The 20,592-nt window shown below is 35.9% G+C and overlaps 1 protein-coding gene across 3 annotated transcripts in view; it reads left to right on the forward strand.

Annotated features, from left to right (window-relative positions):
- Positions 1–20,592, forward strand: part of PCSK5 (proprotein convertase subtilisin/kexin type 5) — a 445,528-nt gene that overhangs the window by 148,257 nt on the left and 276,679 nt on the right. For all 3 annotated transcript variants that reach the window (XM_049710824.1, XM_033440255.2, XM_004276376.4), the window contains exons 6-7: positions 10,280–10,368; positions 13,673–13,845. In XM_049710824.1, the coding sequence (XP_049566781.1) occupies positions 10,280–10,368; positions 13,673–13,845 (262 nt within the window). The remainder of the gene's footprint in view (positions 1–10,279; positions 10,369–13,672; positions 13,846–20,592) is intronic.

Here is a 20,592-nt window from a genome sequence, read left to right on the forward strand (position 1 = left end):
TCTAGGAGGTGGGTCAAAAAAGATCTTGCTGTGATTTATGTCCTAGAGTGTTCTGCCTATGTTTTCCTGTAAGAGTTTTATAGTGTCTGGCCTTGCATTTAGGTCTTAAATCCATTTAGAGTTTATTTATGTGTATGGTGTTGGGAAGTGTTCTAATTTCATTCTTTTACATGTAGCTCTCCAATTTTTCCCAGAACCACTTATTGAAGGAGCTGTCTTTTCTCCATTGTGTCTTCTTGCCTCCTTTGTCAAAGATAAGGTGACCATACATGCGTGGGTTTATCTCTGGGCTTTCTATCCTGTTCCATTGATCTATATTTCTGTTTTTGTGCCAGTACAGAAAGTGTTATATTTCTATGTTCTGGAATTGTAGTAGTAATTATCCTAACAAAGCAGACAGATGTCCAGTGGAAAAGGTGGGCATCATGTTGTCCCTCCAGTTCCAGGGAAGAGTCGGATCCTCCGGATCCACATTTAATGAACTTTGAAAACACTTGACTCCCAGCTTATTAAAAACACACCTAAAAAGAATCAGCAGGAATGACTAATTTCTGAATATTCATAGTCAAGAGGTAAAGGAGACAATTTCTCAGGCTTACATTGGTGGTGGAATATGAGATCAAGCTGTTCCCATAGCTCTGACTACATGGAGTAAAAACCAGTAGGTCTAAGTTTCAAAGACTGAACAGAACACTGTGATAAGAGGTTAGGGAGTTGGAAGAGCAGGGTGGTGGGGCTCTTAATAGACCCAGTGGGGAAGGAATAGCATCATGGAATCACTAGGGGATATAGACAGGCATGGGCGATCTGAATTCATAGAAAGAAGCTCAAGTAACATGTAGAAAACTAATCATTAAAACAAAAAGAGGAACCGAAAGGCATGGTGGGGTAAATTTAGAGTATTAACCAGGGAGCCAAGAAAAAGGGCCTCATTTCATCATCATGATTAATATATTTCATCAAAGGGATCTCTCATACCCTAGTGCCTTGACATTGTTGTTGATCCGTAAGACAAGGGTAGGAAGAGAGGTAGGCTGACAAAAAGCTGGTTACTGTCTTGGTCAGGACTATATACGTAACACGTGTACATAAATGCCTGCCGTGAGCTTTTTTTTTTAATTGAAGTATAGTTGATTTACAATGTTATGTTAGCTTCAGGTGTACAGCAAAGTGACTCAGATATATATATATATATATATATACATACTAGGTTTTTTTGTTTGTTTGTTTTGCTGTACGCAGGCCTCTCACTGTTGTGGCCTCTCCCATTTCAGAGCACAGGCTCGGGACGCGCAGGCTCAGCGGCCATGGCTCACGGGCCCAGCCGCTCCACAGCATGTGGGATCTCCCCGGACCAGGGCACGTACCCGTGTCCCCTGCAATGGCAGGCGGACTCTCAACCACTGCGCCACCAGGGAAGCCCTACATACTAGTTTTTATTCCATATAGTTAGAGCTTTGTGAACAGCCTGATTTCATTTTCCACCACAGTGGAGGCCTGAGAAATTGTCTCCCTTACCCCTTCTTCAGATTCTTTTCGTTTATAGGTTATTACAAAATATTGAGTATAGTTCCCTTTGCTATACAATAGGTCTTTGTTGGTTATCTCTTTTATATATAGTAGTGTGTATATGTTAACCTGCTGTGGGTTTTACTGTACTTCATCATTCCATGTAACATTATATTTGGGAAAGCAACAGAAGTGAGGTATAGAACTAGGTTTTCTGATAAATCAAGCTATTTATTCTTTCCTTTAAACGTGGGCTAGCATAGTTAACAATGAATTCATTTAATGGTGAATAAGTCATTTTACTAGGCTGGGGAGGTTAAGGAAGAGGGAAAATGGCAGAGGTGAGAAAACACTTCTAAAGCAGTTTGACCACTTGAGATTTATTTATTTTATTGTCAATATTTTGTGTTCTGACTGAAATATTCTTTTTGAATTACAACCAACATTATAAATAACTATACAAATTCTTCAAACCTACAATAATTTTAAACTTAAAAAAAAATAATCATAAATTCACAGAGAGTTTCAGAAATAGTAGAAGTCCCCCATATCCTTCACCTAAATTCTCCCAGTGGTAACAACATATGTAATTATAGTAAAATATCAAAACTAGGAAATTGACATTAATGCAATTTACACACCTTATTCAGATTTCACCAGTTTTTACATGCACTCGTGTGTGTGGGTATATGTATGTGTGTGTCAAACTAGCAATACTTCTAACCCTCCAGAAGAAATATTCTTCAGCTTTTTTTTAATACTTGCTAGTCATTTACATATGATATTTTCTGATGCTAATGCTTAGTAGTATTCTATTACTACCTAATACTCTAATACTGTAATATATTTTTTCATTTTCTTTCCTTGTCTGCAGTGTATCTGTTAGACTTTGGAGCAGTTGATGAATGCTAACTTTTATTAATTTCTTTAAATATTGTATATATTACTCCTGAGGGCCAAAAAGAGGATTCACAATGTGTATTGCTAAGTATAGAAACTGTCACAGTTTGAGTTCATGTTTAAAATTCTTTCAATATTAGGCTATCAAAAGGTCTGTGACTATAATCTTATTTTATGTATCTGTTTGTCATTGTCTTAGTTCAGATTACTCTAACAGAATACTATAGACTGGGTGGCTTAAACAACAAATATTTATTTTTCACAGTTCTGGAGGCTGGGAAGTCTAATATCAAGGTATTGGCAGATTTGGTTTTCGGCTTGTAGATGACTGCCTTCTTACATGGCAAAGAGAGAGAAGGGAAGCAAGCTCTCTTGTATCTCTTCTGATAAGGGCACTCATCCCATCATGATGGTACCACTCTCATCACTTAATTACCTCCCCAAGGCCTCATCTCCAAATATCATCACATTGGGATTAGGGTTTCAACATGTGAATTAATTAGGGGTGGGGCAGACAGAAACATTCAGTCCATAGTAGTTATTTTGAATGAATTTTCCTAGTATATTTTGAGTTTCTTGCTAGTATAATAAAAAAAATTAATATCATTGAAGCCTCAGGGACTATGTGTAATTGTAGTCACATCAGAAGCTATTGTCTTAATTATCTCACAAAAACTAATCACCAAAAAGTGGACTGTGTGATTTTTTTCCTTCTTAAAATTTTTAATTTACCTTTTTAAAAAAATATATTTCTTAAGCTTTTTGCTGAAGACAGGGTGAAAAATCCATTTTCAGCTATTTTCCATTCTTCTTAAGTTTTTTAAGATTCCCAGCATTTCCTCCTTATAACTCAAGCTGAATAAGTGATCGTGGGGATTCTATAAAAGATATTGTCAAATATGCTGTCATCAATAGTAATGAGGAAATAAAGTTGCCTCTGCCTCACAAAATAAGTAGGGTAGCAGGCGAAGAAGTCAGGAAATCTTGTCAATCATTCAAAGACTTAGGAATGTGGGTCCTTGTGAGTCTTGCTGGAAGAGTGAAAAGGCTTTAGAGAAGGACCCAGGAGACCCAGATCTAGTCTTTGGCCTGTCACAGTTTATCACTGTCTTACTGACTAAATTTTCTCACTTGTAAAATAAGAGAAGTAATGTCTGTTTTGCTTACATCACAGGGTTGAAGTGAGAATCAGATGAGGTTAAAATACTTTGAGAAGTGGAGAGTGTGATATAAAGTGGTAATATTATCAAGAACAACACAAGCAGTCAGAAACAGCTCTGAGTGATATATTGGAGAACACCTCAAACACATCCCTATGGCTTGCTCCCCTCTCCCCTTCTAAGGGGACTTTCGAAGTAGACTCAGATGGAAGGTTTTCACTCAGATTCAAACAGAATCAAAACATGCCAAGGAGAATGGGCACATCAGATGTCAAGAGGGAATCGAAACAGTGAGAGGGAGAGCCAGAATCCACAAAGAGCTGAAGATGTTTGTTCCAGGGAAGAAATGAAATAGAAAGTAGTCTTTCTCCAACTTGCCATTGCTTGATTCCATACAAGTATAAGTTTGACTTTCAAGCAATGTCGTGATAACTGACTGGAGACCTCTTGCATGTGTCCTGATGTCTCTGGTTCATCGCTGAGCTCATTCACATCTTGTTTTCAGACCCATGGTAAATCTCAAATGAGTTAATATTTCCATCCCCACTGACTCATCTGAAATAAAAAAAGTTCACAAAGCAGTGTGACTAGAGGACTGGGAGAAAGCAAACGAAGGAGTAAAGGCGGTATTTTACTACCTAGCAAGATTTAGTAGACCCCACAGATTTATACTCTAGACGAACTTCGCCTAACTTGTATGTGTTCACAATATTATAGAAATGAGTTAACAGGCATTCTCTGATCTCATTTTCCATCTTTCCAATCAGATAACCAAGGTAAAACTTGTTGAGACCTGTAATTGCAGTGGTTTCTTGTTGGGTAATGTAGCAGATGACAAAAAAAAATTTTTTTTTTTCTGAGTAAGAAAAAGCCATCGAACAAAGACAGACATGATGTTTAAATCAAAATGCTCTTTAAGTCAAATGGTTTATTCAAGTAAAAATTATATAATACAACGTTTTACACTTACTAGGGGCCCTGGCAGCAATGCCCTTAAGAGATTCAGAGAAGTGATGCATTTTTAAGTCCTAGTTTGTCTACATGTGCTTTATTTTAGATGATGTCCAATTTAAGTCACTGGTTTATATATCCTTATAATTTACATAATTGGGTTATCTTCTAGAAGTCTCAGAAAATATGTGTCTTAGTAATATTGTGAACATATGCAAGAAAGCTAAACAGGTGACTCATTTCCAAGGGACATAACGTGGGACATGGCTAGTAAAGTTTGCATTTAGGTGCGTGTGGGTCAGAACATAATCTAATGAGTATATTGTTTTCTGGACTAAAATCTACTAAAATTTTCTTCTTATGCTGAAAATACTTTACATGCTCACAATCTGTCATCTCTGAAGAAAAATAAAACTGAAAAACAGACTTTTGTCTGTTTTGTGACTTTCATATTTATTGACATCATGAGTATACTTTTTGCTAACCACCCTTTTGTTCTTTAGGAGAAGGAAGAAATTGAATCATGTTCCCGTACTTGAATAGGTCATGATGATATCCATTGTTCTATGATCTATTTAAAATCCATGTCAAGACAGAGTCCAACTAGGATATAAAAATAAAAAAGATGACTAGTACTTTACTTGGAGCAATGATCATTGTCATCTAAAGAGTGGGCTGTTTAAATGTAGTTGGCAGTTTGGACCCTCAATTACAGTATGCTGCAATATATGATTTAAATGATATTAAAATATAAGTGTCAACAGTGCAGTATAACTTCCCTGTCTCCCCAAAATAGCCCATGTATTATGATGTAGAGCCCTGTACAGAAATCTTTACAAGAAATGTTTTTATAAACAAAATAGTCACGCTGTTCTTCACTTACAAACGTTCACTGTACATTAACGATGCACATAATAAGTGCAAGGCTTTACTGCATTTTAGAAATACAGAACCATGTTACTTCTGTTTTTTAGTAATATGGTAGAACAGATATTCAATTAAATCTCTCCTACCACAGTATATCTAAAACTCATGGGAAAATATTAAAGAACTTTTCAGCGCATGGTTGAGCTAATGGGTTACCAGAGTATTTCTCTGAGAAAGTGCAAATTTATCAACTACGTGGGCAACAGGTGGACACTAGGCATTTCCCAGGGTGAGCAACCAATCCCAGCCAGACTGGAGATGGAGTTTTAAAAGTCCAGAGATGGCAGGAGACAAGGCCTTGGTCCAAAGGGTGAGAGAAGCTTTCTGCATAAAACGGATCCCCTGAGGTACTATCTTCAGTGCAATAACCATAGAAAAAGAAAACCTGCACAGAGAGACAGAGGATGTATTTGACTTTCTCTCCCTGGGTGATACATAGGGCAGGACGATAAATAAATAACTACCTTGGAGAATAACTAAATTCTCTTGTGGAATTTGCACCTATAATCCATATTACTTGTATGGCCCCCATTTTTAATTTGGTGGAACAGGTCCTGGTTGGTGTAGCCCAAAATATGTGTTAGAAGTGAATTTAAATCTTCTTTAAAACAATGAGTTTTCCATACCATCCTCAAGGAATTCACAAAGGTAAAAGCCTAAACAACATGATCTCCTAATTTGACAATTCACCAACTACATGGGGGAAACATCAGCATGAACACAAGCCAATAGAAAAAACGAACAGCAGAATTAGATTCACCTATTTAGAATTATTATATATAATTCATATGCATCAAGAAATAAATATTGAAAAGCATTTTTAAGAAAAATTGATTATCCAAATTAACTGGGTGGACTTGACAAAAGAGCTTTAAAAAGTAAAACGTATAAATAACGGAAAAGAAGAATGCAGTGAATGGAGTAAATAGCAGGTTGGTCATGGCCGAAGATAGGACAAGTGAAGTATAGGACTGAGCAGGTTACACAGAACACAGCCGAGAGAGAGAGAAGGATAGGGGAAGCCTGAAGGTGAGATTGAAGATTAAGACAGTGTGCAAAGGTCTAATGTATGCTTAACGGGGATTCTGATAGGAGGAACCATAGAATGATGTAAAGGCAGTGCATCAAGGTACTAGCTTACAAAGGGACTAGCTAAGACTTCTGAAGATTTAAATATTAAACTACAGGTTTAGGAATTCCAAGAAAGAATGTTTAAAAATACATACATATAACATCTTCATGAACCTGCAGAATAGAAAAGACAAAGATCTGAAAAGCATCCAGAGAGAACTAGATTGCCAGATGACTGATTTCTCAACAGAAACAATGGAAGCTAAAAATTGGTGGAATGGCATCTTTGAAGTGCCGTTAGTCTAGGATTCTCTATCCAGTGAAATTAGTTTTTAAGAACAACGATAAAATAAAGTCATTTTCTGAGGCTACCGAAAGCCTCTCCGATGGGTACATTTATAGAATGTTCTTCAGAAAGAAATTAGTGATCCCAGAAGGAAATAACAGCTACAAAAATAAACAGAGCAAAGAATGTAAATCTAAGCAAACATTGATTGTTTAAAGTAGAACAGTAGTGGGTGATTTCTAGAGTTAAAAAATCCAATGTATAACTATAATTATGGGGGGATCATGTCAAGGGGTGGATAATCAGTTAAAACATTCTAAAGTCTGCATTGTTTGGGAAAAGGTGAAAAAAGTATTAATAACTTTAGTGTTTGTGATCTTAGCTATCTATTATCAAATATCTAGGATAACCATTAAATAATAGAATATAACATCCAAACTGGTACAGGGTAAAAAATACAGAAATGAATATGAATATATGAATACATAGACACTGTAAATGGACTGACTCTTGAGTCAAAGACAAAGATAGCCTAGCTTCAAAAAAACATAGTCTACTTATGAGGCATACTAATATGAACACAGAATATTTGAAACTAAAAGGATCAAGTGGTTTATAATTTAAATATTAACCAGATATCTTTAATTTTTATTGCAAGAACCACAGTGTTACTACATATTCATAAACAGTTTGTTTCACCAGAAAGACTTGATAATTCCTTTCTAAACACAATAAAAATTGATAGAACTGCAAAGAACATTAACAAATCCACAATATAATGAACAAGCTTGGCATAATGGACTTATATGGAACAATTGGAGAATACACATCCTTTCAAGCACATGGAACATTTATAAAAGTTGATCATATGCTTCGCCATTTTGTGAGCTCACAAAATTCAAATGATTGCTTCATAAAAATTATATTCTTTTATCATAAGTTAATCAAGTTATTGATCGATATAAAAAACATAACACCTGTATACGTTTGAAAAATTTAAATCATACTTCTAAATAACCCATGGGCCAAAGAATAAAGCAGAGCCACATTAAAACCATAGGTCCTTATGATCCTGTAGAACTTGCATTAATTAATAATAGAGCCAGTGAAGTATAAAAACAGTAGACTCATAAAGGGAATTTGACATTTGAATAAAAATAACCTACACCATGAAGTAATATGCAGTAAGAGGCTAATGAAGATTCATAGTAAATAATTACTATGCTCAGAGGAAAATTAGTAGTCTAGCTTGGGGCTTACAAAAATATTTTTTTTAAAAAAGAGATCATTTTTTCTGATGATTAAAGTGTATAACCAAATATCAGAGGGCAAGATAATTATGAGTACATCAAAATTAAATAACTATGTGTGACAACCTAAAACTGCCATAAATAAGATTGTTACGTTCCAAATAAAGCATTTGGAAATATATTTGCAACAGGTATGATGGAAAGGCAATAAGTGATATGGGCAAAAAGCATGAAGGCGTTATTCAGAAAGCAAGAAATAGAAATAGCTAATAAATATTTGAAAAGATGTACAACATCAAATGGAATCAAGGGATAAAGAGGGAAGCAACAATGAGATAATATTTTTCAAGTCTGCTTGGTAAGGATGAAAAAGATTGAAAACTCATACATAGGGGTTTACGTACACAGGGGTTCGTCCAGATATTTTCTCCGTTCTTCATATTGTCATTCAACTTGGCTTATGGCCTGTCTTTTTTTGTCACTAATTAAAATTTGGTGTTTTGTAGTACTATTTATCAGTCTTGCAGTTTTTATGAGGTTCGGTTATACTACTTTTATCTTCTGTTGACAGTGTGACAGTATATTCTGTACTCTTTGATCCAGTAATTCCACTTCTAGAAATTTGTCCCAAGGTATATAAAATTTTGTATATACAAAACTGTTCTTTGTGGCCTCATTAATACTAGTGAAAAAATGGGTAAATTTCCAGAAGTAAAGATTATGATGTGTGTGTGTGTGTATATATATATATATATATATATATATATATATATATATATATACACACACACACACACACACATATATAGGTATATGTATGTAGGTATATGCCATTTCTATATAAATATAAAAGATTATATAGAATAATAGTAACCATTTAAATGATATATAGATTAATCTTTACATAAAAAGAGATGCATGATATTACTAAGTGGAAAAAGCAGGATATATCTCTGGTGTGTGAACTGGTGTGTACCTATCAGTTGTAAGCAGTTACTTGTTTATAGTTGCATAGACAGTAGTTATATCCCATGATGAATGTGTAGAATATGCTGTAAAATAAAAAGTACCAGAACAGAATTTGGGGTCCTGAGTTTTAGTCATTGTTGGGCTATTTTTGACAGATCTCTTTACTTCTCAGGGCCTCCTTAAGTGCCCTCATCTCTAAAAATGTGGGAAGGGAGGTGAGCACTGACTTCATTAGCATAGAAATACACCACAGTGGTTGTCACGTCCCGCTCCCGCATCCAGGGCAAGCATTAGTCGTCAGTCCTCGCGTTCTTTCTCTGGGCTTAGCCATGCCTTAGAAGTGTTCTCAGCACACACCGTATTAGGCCACCCTTTCTAAACAGATTGTCCTTTGCACTTGACGCTTCTTTGCCATCCTTGGATAAGATCTTAGAAGTCCTTTCAGCTAAATGATTTTTCTGATTAAAGAACTAAGTTATTGTGGTGAGAAATAACAGGGAATATCTTTCAGAAAAATTTTGTACTTTTCTGGCCGCCACATCTTAAAAAAGCAGTAAAAAGGTGAACACAAACAGGTAAAATAGGTTTTGATAATATATTTTATTAAGTACAGTATATCAACATGTAATTGATATAAAATAACTACTAATGCATTATTTTATGTTGTCTTTTCACATAAGATCTTTGAAATCCAGTGTGTATTTACAGCAGTCCCATCCTAGATGATGAATTTTCTTCATGAGATGAGATCTCATTAGATGAGATCCTTGATGTATATTTTAATTTCCTGTTTAAAAAGTAGTTTCTCATACCCATATTCTTACATTTTGTAATAAATGAACTGAGTACTTGTTTTTAAATTTAATTAAAATTAAAAATTAAGATGTGGTCACAGTAGCCATATTTCAAGTACCTATTAGCCATATGTGGCTGGCGTTTACCATATTGGACATCGAAAGTTCAGAGAATACAAAGGAACATACAACTTGATTTTAGCCTTCAAGGAGATTTTCTGGTTGGGAAAGCAAGATATCAAAAATAAGCATACAAGAATGTAATCCAAAACAGAATGTAATTAAGTGTAAGTGTAAACGTTTGCCATGGACAGACTTAGTGCTACTTGGGTAAGAAGTTCCAGAAACACCTACAGCTTGCTACATTCTTCACCACTTTGAAGTCTGAGTGGTGTCGAGGATGTGTTGAGTTTGGGAGAATGAGGTGTCTTCCTTTAGAAAGTGTGTGTGTTCTCCCTGCAGGCACGGGACCCGCTGTGCTGGAGAAGTGGCCGCCGCAGCAAACAACTCTCACTGCACAGTTGGCATTGCTTTCAACGCCAGGATCGGAGGTATGGGAAACAGACACGAGTGGATGTAGAAACAAGCCAAGAGCTCTCACCCTAACTGGTTTTCAGAACCCTTTTCTGAACTAAAGACAGGCATATGTTTGCATAATGGAGTTCAACTACTGCTGACAGCAAAATGACTGTGTTAACCTGCGTTATTAAGTGGCCCCCCTAAAGCGTTGCAAACACAGATATTTCTTTCTTTAAACAGGAATGAGAAAAGGTTGTCCAATAACGAAGATGGGGTCATTAGCATCTATACCAACTTGTACAATTGGTACCTGGGTCAGAAAGAACTAAGGATATAAACAGGCCATAATATCTCTATGGAAAGAAGCATTTTGAAATTCTGTCAAAGCAGAAAATTTTTTTTTTCTTTCCCATAGGCTTTACAAAAAGTTCCTTTTAATTGTAATTAAAAGGTAAATAGTAAAATCTCCTTTTGTAGTCCCAGAGTATAGTAATGCTATTACCATTAATAATTGCAGGTTATATATATATATATATATATATATATATATATATATACACACACACACACACACACACACACATACACAAGCTCAAATATACATATACTTACTACAAGGACCAACCAAAGCAGTGTAAATTCAGATATTAATAAAACAAACTCTTACTTTCCCATTTGTAATCATCTTTTTTAGTATAGCCTGGTGACACAGCCACGCACAAATGGGAAGAAAACATTGTGAGAGATGGTATAGATCCTACTGGCTTTGAAGGTGTTCCTCGAAGCATCTCCTGAAGGGTTTCATAAGATGAAGCTCCTCGAACCAGGCTGACATCCTTGTTTCCAATATACTATTTGTTTCCAAATGGTAAACAGAGTTGGAGCTAAAAAATAGAAATGATAGTCCTTTCTAAGGTTAATGTAGATGTCTTATAACATGAAATAATTGGGGTATATAATGACGGTGCTAAGAAAAGGTTTTCTGAGACTGTCTTCTGTGTCATTCCATCAGTAAATTTGACCTCTTTCTTTCTTTCATTTCACCAGGATTCCTAGAGTGTGGCAGCTTATTAACCAGTAATTAGCAGTACTCTTGAGAGCATCTGCTCTGTATCAAGGGCAAGGTTCATGGAGGTGTTATGGAAAGGAGACAGACATCCTCTGAAGAATAGTGAGGGTGCTGGAGGCCCCTGCTCTCCTCAGGATAGCTGGATGACTACAGTGGCTGTCCAGTCAACCCTACTTGCTGTCCAGCACACACACACTCACATACACAGACACACACCCAGGTCCCTATCATTACTATTCAGTACTAACCCAGCACTTCTGACCTTGAGGGAGTGAAGGGATGAACTTGTGAAGTTCACAGATAAACTGCTGACCTAGCTAAACAAGACCTCTAAAAAAATGAATGAATGGCAATGCCTGACAAATGTTCTTTCATCCTAAAAGCAAAAACATTCTAAATTATAAATTTAACCCCTAGACCCAAGGCATGAAGGCTTGCAGTTAGTTAAATGAAGAAAAAGTAACCTTTCATTTTTAAACTTGAGAAAATAAAATCCTTATCAATTTTTGGTCAGAAAATTAATATTATGCTCTAGATATGATTTTATCAAGCATGTTTTCATGGACGTCACATAAATTTCACGGTGTAGAAACTGAATTCAGGTGCTGTGTAGACACTCCTGTGTTTAGACATACTGATTCGCTTATTTCAGGCCTCCTTGTAGTGGTAAAATAGTTCCATTTTATGCTTTTAAATAGAAGTAAGAATATGAAATATTTCCTCTTTATTTGGTAAAAACCATGCAGATGAGTTTTGAATATTCAAATGGCTGCTGAGGACCCAGTATGTGCAGAGCGTCCTGCTGGGTATTTTCCTCCCACAAAATAAACTGCTGAAAAGCTTTCTAAGTATGCTTTACATTCCATAATTTTTAAATGGACTTGTTCAGAACCTTTGTTCTCCACATCACCTGTTTCTATACATCTCCTTTAAAAATACACAAGTCTAGAAGAAAAGATAGTCAAGAGATAGAGCAGCCAAATGCAACATCTTTAGGGATGCTTTGGGGAAATTTAAGGTAGAGTGGGTGTTTGTTTCCCCCTTTTGTTGGAAAAAATATGAAAGGACAGAGTGTCATATCTGTCATGTAATTTAAAATGGTTTAGCCTAATATTTATATTTTTAGATGAAGAAAATGTGGCAAAATGTTAACAGTTGTTGAGTCCTGGCTGTATCCGGGTTCATTGTCATTTTTTCTGTTTTTCTGTGTTTGTTATTTTATAGTTAAAAGTTTAACATTTTTTTAAAAGTACAAAGAAGATATGGTTCCTTCAAGAATATTTTTATATTCCACCAGAATTCTGACCTCAAACCACATAGGCTCTAAAGCTGCCTGATTTAGGGTTTTATTATTTAATCCTCATTTATTGGTAACCAAAGAAAGTTGAAATCCTACTAGATAACGTTTTCCTAAGGAGTAAATTTGGTCTATAAGGACATAATTTTAAAATAATACAATGTCTCAGTGATGGTATTTAGCTTCAGCTTAAGGAAAGATATGTTTACTTATTAGGTGTTTTGTTGTTATTGCATGTCTGTAAAATAAAAAGAAAGCTTTTTATTTGACAATTTTTTTTGGTATCTTAGTGTCTATTTTTGCAAATTAAGGTTAATAATAAATTCCTATCTGTCTGGTGGGAATACTTACATGAAGATTAATGACTAAACATTGCCAAAACCCTTTGAGAATTATTTGATGTGTAACATACACAGAGGGCATTCTCATTTATTATTTGACTTATAATAACTTGGCTTGGCAAAGAAGTAATACTTTAAGTTCACATCAGTATTTCAGATTAGGAAATAATATTAAATATGGAGGAAATTGGACCACTCTAACTTGGCGGCTTTCCAAATTTCTAAGACTGCTGAGGTTAGAATGTTTTATACCAATTATGAGCACAAGGTACCTAATGAAGAGAAGTTTAGGGAAGATGGATTGCTTGAGGCTCCCTTTGTCAAGAGACAAACCTATCCCTTAAGACAGATAAAGAGAAGGGAAATAATGTGGAAACTTAGAAAAAGAGAATAATGGCTAAAAACGTTTTTAAAGAAGTTTTGCTCTTCTACATGGAATGTAACTTCCTTTCCCCCCAAGAAAGCTTCAGAAAAGTCTTGCACTATCCTTTTCTGAGGAACATATGCTGACTTAGTGTTGATTTAAAGGTTATTCTTTCCTTAAAAAAAAAAAATGCTACAATTGAAATATATCTTGGTCTGTTTGGGTGAAACTTCTGATAGAGTTACTTCCCCTTTCTGTCTTACAGGAGTTCGAATGCTGGATGGAGATGTCACGGATATGGTTGAAGCAAAATCAGTTAGCTTCAATCCTCAGCATGTGCACATTTACAGTGCGAGCTGGGGCCCAGATGATGATGGCAAGACTGTGGATGGACCAGCTCCACTCACCCGGCAAGCCTTTGAAAACGGTGTTAGAATGGTAGGTGGTTTTTTTTTTTATTATTTTCCTGGAGTATAGTTGATTCACAATGTTGTGTTAGTTTCAGGTGTACAGCAAAGTGATTAAGTTATACATACACATATATTCATTCTTTTTTAGATTCTTTTCTCATATAGGTTATCCCAGAATATTGAGTAGAGTTCCCTGTGCTATACAGTAGGTCCTTGTTGGTTATCTATCTTGTATATAGTAGTGAGTATGTTTATCCCAAGCTCCTGATTTATCCCTCCCGCCCACATTTCCCCTTTGGTAACCAGAAGTTTGTTTTCAGTATATGTAAGTCTGTTTCTGTTTTGTAAATAAGTTCATTTGTTTCATTTTTTAAAAAATTAGATTCTACATATGAGTGATATCATATGATATTTGTCTTTCTCTATCTGACTTACTTCACTTACTATGTTGCTGAAAATGGTATTTCATTCTTTTTGATGGCTGAGTAATATTCCATTGTATATATGTACCACATCTTCTTTATCCATTCCTTTGTTGGTGGACATTTAGATTGCTTCCATGTCTTGGCTATTGTGAATTGTGCTGCAGTGAACATTGGGGTGCATGTATCCTTTAGGATTATATTTTTCTCTGGATATATGCCCAGGAGTGGGATTGCTGGATCATATGTTAACTATTTTTAGTTTTCTGAGGAACCTCCATATTGTTTTCCATAGTGGCTGCACCAACTTACATTCCCACCAACAGTGTAGAAGGGTTCCCTTTTCTCCACACCCTCTCCAGCATTTATTATTTGTAGACTTTTTAATAGTGGCCATTCTGACGGGTGTGAGGTGATACTTCGTTGTAGTTTTGATTTGCATTTCTCTGATAATTAGTGATGTTTAGCAATTTTTCATGTGCTTTTTTGGCGATCTGTATGTCTTCTTTGGAAAAATGTCTATTTAGGGCTTCCCTGGTGGCACAGTGGTTGGAGGTCCGCCTGCCGATGTGGCGGACACGGGTTCGTGTCCCGGTCTGGGAGGATCCCGCATGCCGTGGAGCGGCTGGGCCCGTGGGCCATGGCCGCTGAGCCTGTGCATCCGGAGCCTGTGCTCCACGGCGGGAGAGGCCACGGTGGTGAGAGGCCCGCGTACCGCAAAAAAAAAAAAAAATGTCTATTTAGATCTTCTGTCCATTTTTTGATTGGGTTGTTTGTTTTTTTGACATAGAGCTGCATGAACTATTTGTATATTTGTATGTTTTAAAAGCACCTCAGCTCAAACTGTGTTGATTGGTGATGACTTTCATATGAAGCCACCTCTGAAATAGTGAGTTTCCAATCCTCCCGTCTAGAGGAATGCATGGAGCTCTAGGCTGAGTCAGTAGACAGGATTGTGCATTGTATCTGTCCTGCAAATAAGCTAAGGGCTAGAGAGTTTCCTCTGATGAGAACAGAGGTATATTTGGATGCTTAGATTTGTTGAAAAGAAATATTTATTAATATGAATATTAACATCATTAATATTCATCAATATGTTAATTTTGGATTTGGAGATATAAATTCTTGAAACTGTGAGACTGAGAATTGGAGATATTGAAACCCTCCAATTGGTGTTGATAGGTCATCCAACAATGCCCTTCTGGGCATCTCCCTTGTGTAGTCCCTTCCCTAGCTTCACCTCTGTCCCAGGACAATATTATTTTTCTGTTCCCACATTCCCTAACCAGGCAGCTTAATTCATCATCATTTTCCTTGATTTCACTAAAAAAATTCACTGACCACTCCTCTCCCCCAAATTGACCATATAATCTAATGTAATAAAATATCTGTTTCAAATTACAGATCTTGAGAAATCCTGTCTTATTTAAATTAAATTAAAGAATAAGGGCTATACAGTTGTAATACTCCACCAGAAGCAACTCCTTTCTCTTTCTTACTCGTGAATGCACCATTGAGTGATTTAAAGCATATTTTAAAAAAGTTTTTATTGAAGTATAGTTAATATATAATATTATATAAATTACAGGTGTACAATATAGTGATTCACAATTTTTAAAGTTTATAATCATTTATAGTTATTACAAAATATTGGCTATATTCCCTGTGTTGTACAATATATCCTGGTAGCTTATTTTATAACTAAGTTTGTCCCTCTTAATCCCTACCCCTATATTGCCCCTCCCCCTTCCCTCTCCTGACTGGTAACCACTAGTTTGTTCTCTATACCTGTGAGTCTAAAACGTACATTTTAATCATGTTCATGTTTGGCCATTGTTGATCTGGGCCTAACCTCTTTTTGCTTCCTCATCTCTTTTTTCTTTTTAGGAATGTAAGCGTACTCCACTCTTTTTTTTTTTTTAATTGAAGTATAGTTGATTTACAATATTGCGTTAGTTTCAGGTGTACAGTAAAGTGATCCAGCTAGGTATATATTTTTCAGATTTTCTATCATAGGTTATTACAAGATATTGAATACAGCCCCCTGTGCTATGCAGTAAATCCTGTTGCTTATCTATTTTCTGTACAGTAGTTTGTATCTGTTAGTCGTCTACTCCTAGTTTATCCCTACCTCCTCCCTTTCCCCTTTGGTAGCCATAGGTTTGTTTTCTGTGTCTGTGAAGCATACTCCGCTCTTACTACCCATTGGCACATACTGCTTTCTCTACAGTATGTGGTCTTTGACTCTCTGCCATGACCTGCTACTATACAGACAAATCCTATTTGACCATCAGACTTCAGTCAAACTGCTACCTCTTCCCAGAAACCTTCTCACTGCCCAAGCTAGAATTTAGTGTATGTGCTCCCTACCTTATTTTTCCTATACTTTGTATTCTTCCTGGTATGTATAGTCTTTATCATATTGTGCTCTCTGTCAGAGTTTTGCATGTATCTTCTTCACTAAATAGTAAGTTCTTGAAGAGCAGAGCTTGTACTGTACGCACCTTTGTGGGCTTTGCAAAACCCATAAAGTCCATTGAATTCTAGTGAGTACTCAGTGAATGTTTGTTGAATTGAATTTAATTTACTGCAAATTATGCTAACCATAGGGTTGTTATAAATTCAGCCCAGATTTGAAACAGTGGAGTGCATGCAGTTGATTAAGGTAACATTGCAGCTGGAGTACAAATAATTACGATTCTTCCACCTTTGTGGGATTGGGGTTAGGGTTCTAATCAGAAGTCTGAGCTAAGCCGTCTCCTGGTTATTCTGAAAGAGACTGGAGGGAAAACTTCTGCACTTGTTCTGTATGCACTTTCTAACTATCGTTAGGTTTGCTTCAGACTTTTCTAGCTCTGTCAATTTTCAACTCCATTAGAATGCTTTGAAACTAAGTTGTTGGGTAGAATTTTCCTTTAATCACCAGTAATCTGGTGATTTCATTACCAAAACCTTGGGCTGCACATTACTATTCTTTCTCTCTGTGTCATCAGTACAATGGTTATTCAAGTTAAGTCACTCATGCGTAGTTCATATTTAATTTTCAACTGTATGTGTATGACTCTTAACATAATAAAGAGCAATCTGAAATTTCTCATTAAAATGAATCTATTTATGTTAGTAGTACACATAGCCTCATGAGTATATAGAGAGAGAGAATGTCCTGTATTCAGTAGCTATCATTAAATCAGGTGATATGGACCAATGATTTTCAAATTTATTATTGCTAGTGAATCTTTCATTCAATGGAAATCTTAACTGGAAGTCTAATATATAAAACAAATACAAATGTGGTACGTTGGTGGAAGGAAAAAAGAGCTAATATTAGAAACAAGATGATCTGAAAAAGTTATTCAGATATATAGAAAGATTATATTCAGAAATAAATAATTTAAAAAACTTATTCTATACTCATCATTAATTATAAAAGTAATCCATGCCTGTTACGGTAGATCATTACTATAATGATGAAATTAAAATAGATTTTCCTGTCCAGCTAGATAACCATTGCTAGGAGTATGGACTACATCTTCCCATACTCCTGTGCACGTTCGTATACCAAATGGGGATCATATGTCTTTGCATGTTGCTGTTTTCACCTAACAGTGTATCATGCGTATCCTTCTGGGGCAATCCATAGGATAGGACTCATTCATTTTACTCTTTCAAAATTTTTGGAGTATGGATATCCCATAATTTGTTCAACTTTCCATTGAGGATCTCTCAAGGTTTTAATCTGGGAAAACAAGGACTTTAGTTTTAAAACAGACCATTTACTTTTAGAGTTAAGGCAGTAACAAAAGAAGTAACTCTTAAAAAGAACAAATTATTCTGACTTCTAGCATTGCACATCTAATTATGGAAAAGCAGCGGCGACTCATTTAAATGTGTTAAGATCAGCATGAGAGGGTTTTTATGTGTTTAATATACATGGGCTTGCGACTTAGTCTAGAGTTGAGTCTAAGATTTGTCATTTACTGCTCTCTGACCTGATTTAGATCAAATTACCTCTCTGCTTCCATTTCCTCATCTATAGTAGGGCAATAATAGTATTTACTTACAAAGATGTTACGAGTGCTAAGTGAGATGATAATGCATATAAAGCAATTGACACAGTACCTGGAACATAATAGGTGCTCAAGAAATACCATATATATGTTTTTCTTTCTTTGGAAAAGAGATCATGTTCTTCCAGAAAACTTTGTATTTATTCTCAGCCCCCCATTCTTCTCTCCTATAGCATTCCACACTGTGGAGTTCTAGATGATTCCATTTAGTTACTTGTAGTGGTAGATTAAAAATAATCTGATAAAAGTCAGCATAGACTTTCTGAGTTCTATAATGTCATTTATTTTGTTCTTCCTATGTCTATACTCGCCTTCGACTTTACTTGCCTTATAAAAGCTCATCTTCAGTTTCATCAAGATAACCTCTCGGTATACAAATTCATTTCAGTTATCCATGTTTGTGATTTTTGAAGCAGTATATTAGATAGCCTTTTCCAGGAAAAAGAAATCTTTCATTCTTCCACTATCAGGCATCAAATGAGTTGGTAAATTTTATATTCTTTGAGATTATTTTAATTTGTGTTCCTTGTATAATATATACTGTCAAATATATGGAAAATAATTGGATAATTACTTTATACAAAGTTAGATTATGGAACACAATAATGAAATAAATAAGTGATTTATTAGCTGAGTGATTTAAGGAATGAGGGAATAAGTGACTAAAAATAATTCCTTCAAGAAACTAGCTGAAAATTTATGTGGCAGTCTAAAGTCACCGTGACTTTAGACTGTTGCAGTTTTAACTACATCATCTAGAAACTACAGGAATTGGAATTTCTTCTTTTTATTAAGTTTAGCCAACATCCGCACTGTAGATAAAAGATGGAAGAAGACATCTAAGTTTTATACGTAATACATAAAAGTTTCCCCATTCTAGCAACAAGACGAAACAAACATAGAAACTATCAAGACTATTTGAGCTAAGGAGGAGTATTATGAATGCAATTAAACTGATGACTGGGGGGAAACAGAACTGATTTAGTTAGGGAGGACAGGGAATCATCTTTGAGGAGGTGATATGTGAATGGAGACATAAGTGATAAGAAGCCAGTTAGGTGAAGAAATGTGGAAGGAATGCTCTGTGCAGAAGAAACAGCAAGAGCTAAAAAGCGCCCTGAGTGGAGAACGATTAGGATGTATCTCCAGAACAGAATGCTAACTTGGGTGTTGGGAGCAACAAGAACAGAAAGTGGGCAGTAGTAGACGGCCACAGAAGTAGGCAGGGGGCTAGCTCAGCAGGGCGTCCTAAACCATGAAGGGGGTCTGCCTTTTAATCTGCTACAGAAAGCCAGTGGAGGTTTTCAGCAGAGGTAGTGGCCTGATGGAATACACAGTTTTAAAAGATCACTGCTGTGTAGAGAAGGGACTGCGTGTGGGGCGAGGGATGGGAAGGCAAGAGAGGAAGATGGAAATGGTCCAGGAAAGAGTTGATAATGAGTTGGACTTGGGTGACAGCAATGTCAAGACATCTGGAGAGATGGGTGGCAAACGAGAGAGAAGCTTAAGGATCAAGAAAGCTTTCACAAAGGAAATAAATACATTTTGCTCAGGGAGTCCAAGTATAGATTGCATCCATGCCTTCTGCTTGCTAATCAAAAAATGTAGCAAATATTGAATTTCAAAGTGCTCCCTATTTGCTTACTATCAGATAAGTATTTGGCCTAGTAAAATGGAACACTGTTTTCAAAGACTTTATAACAAAATCAAAATTGATTCCATTTATAGCCCCTTTAGAATTAATGTGCCAAAACTGCATTAGAGAAACTATGTTAAACAAACCGTGTCACAATTGACAACTTGCTCTTTCTCTCAAAGATGGCACTATGTTTGCTGCTACAGAGCTATAAAATTAAATGCAAGAATTAGAAGTATATCATTTGGGCTGCATGAAAATAATAATAGTAATACATTTAACATTTGCGAGACTACTATACTATAGTTACTCTCCTAAGCCCTAAAATAGATAACTTTTAATCTTCACAATAATTTCATAAGATATATACTCTTCTCCCCAATTTTGTAGAAAACAGATATTCAGCATAGCTAAAGAAGTCAGAATGTGGGCCTCAACGAAATCTAATAGATTTTTTTTTCAAGTTGTCATTTCTGTTCTGTTTGGCACATCTGTCTTCCTCCCTCCATCTGTGACCACATACTCTAGCTTTTCTTCTGTTACCATGGTGAATTAATTGCTCTTCTACCTGAGTCCACTGCCTCCAATTCTTCACTTGACCCCATTCCTTCTCACCTCATCAGTGACATGGCTCAATCAGTTAGCTTCTC

This window comes from Orcinus orca, chromosome 6, assembly GCF_937001465.1.
Source record: "Orcinus orca chromosome 6, mOrcOrc1.1, whole genome shotgun sequence".
Lineage (NCBI taxonomy): Eukaryota > Metazoa > Chordata > Mammalia > Artiodactyla > Delphinidae > Orcinus > Orcinus orca.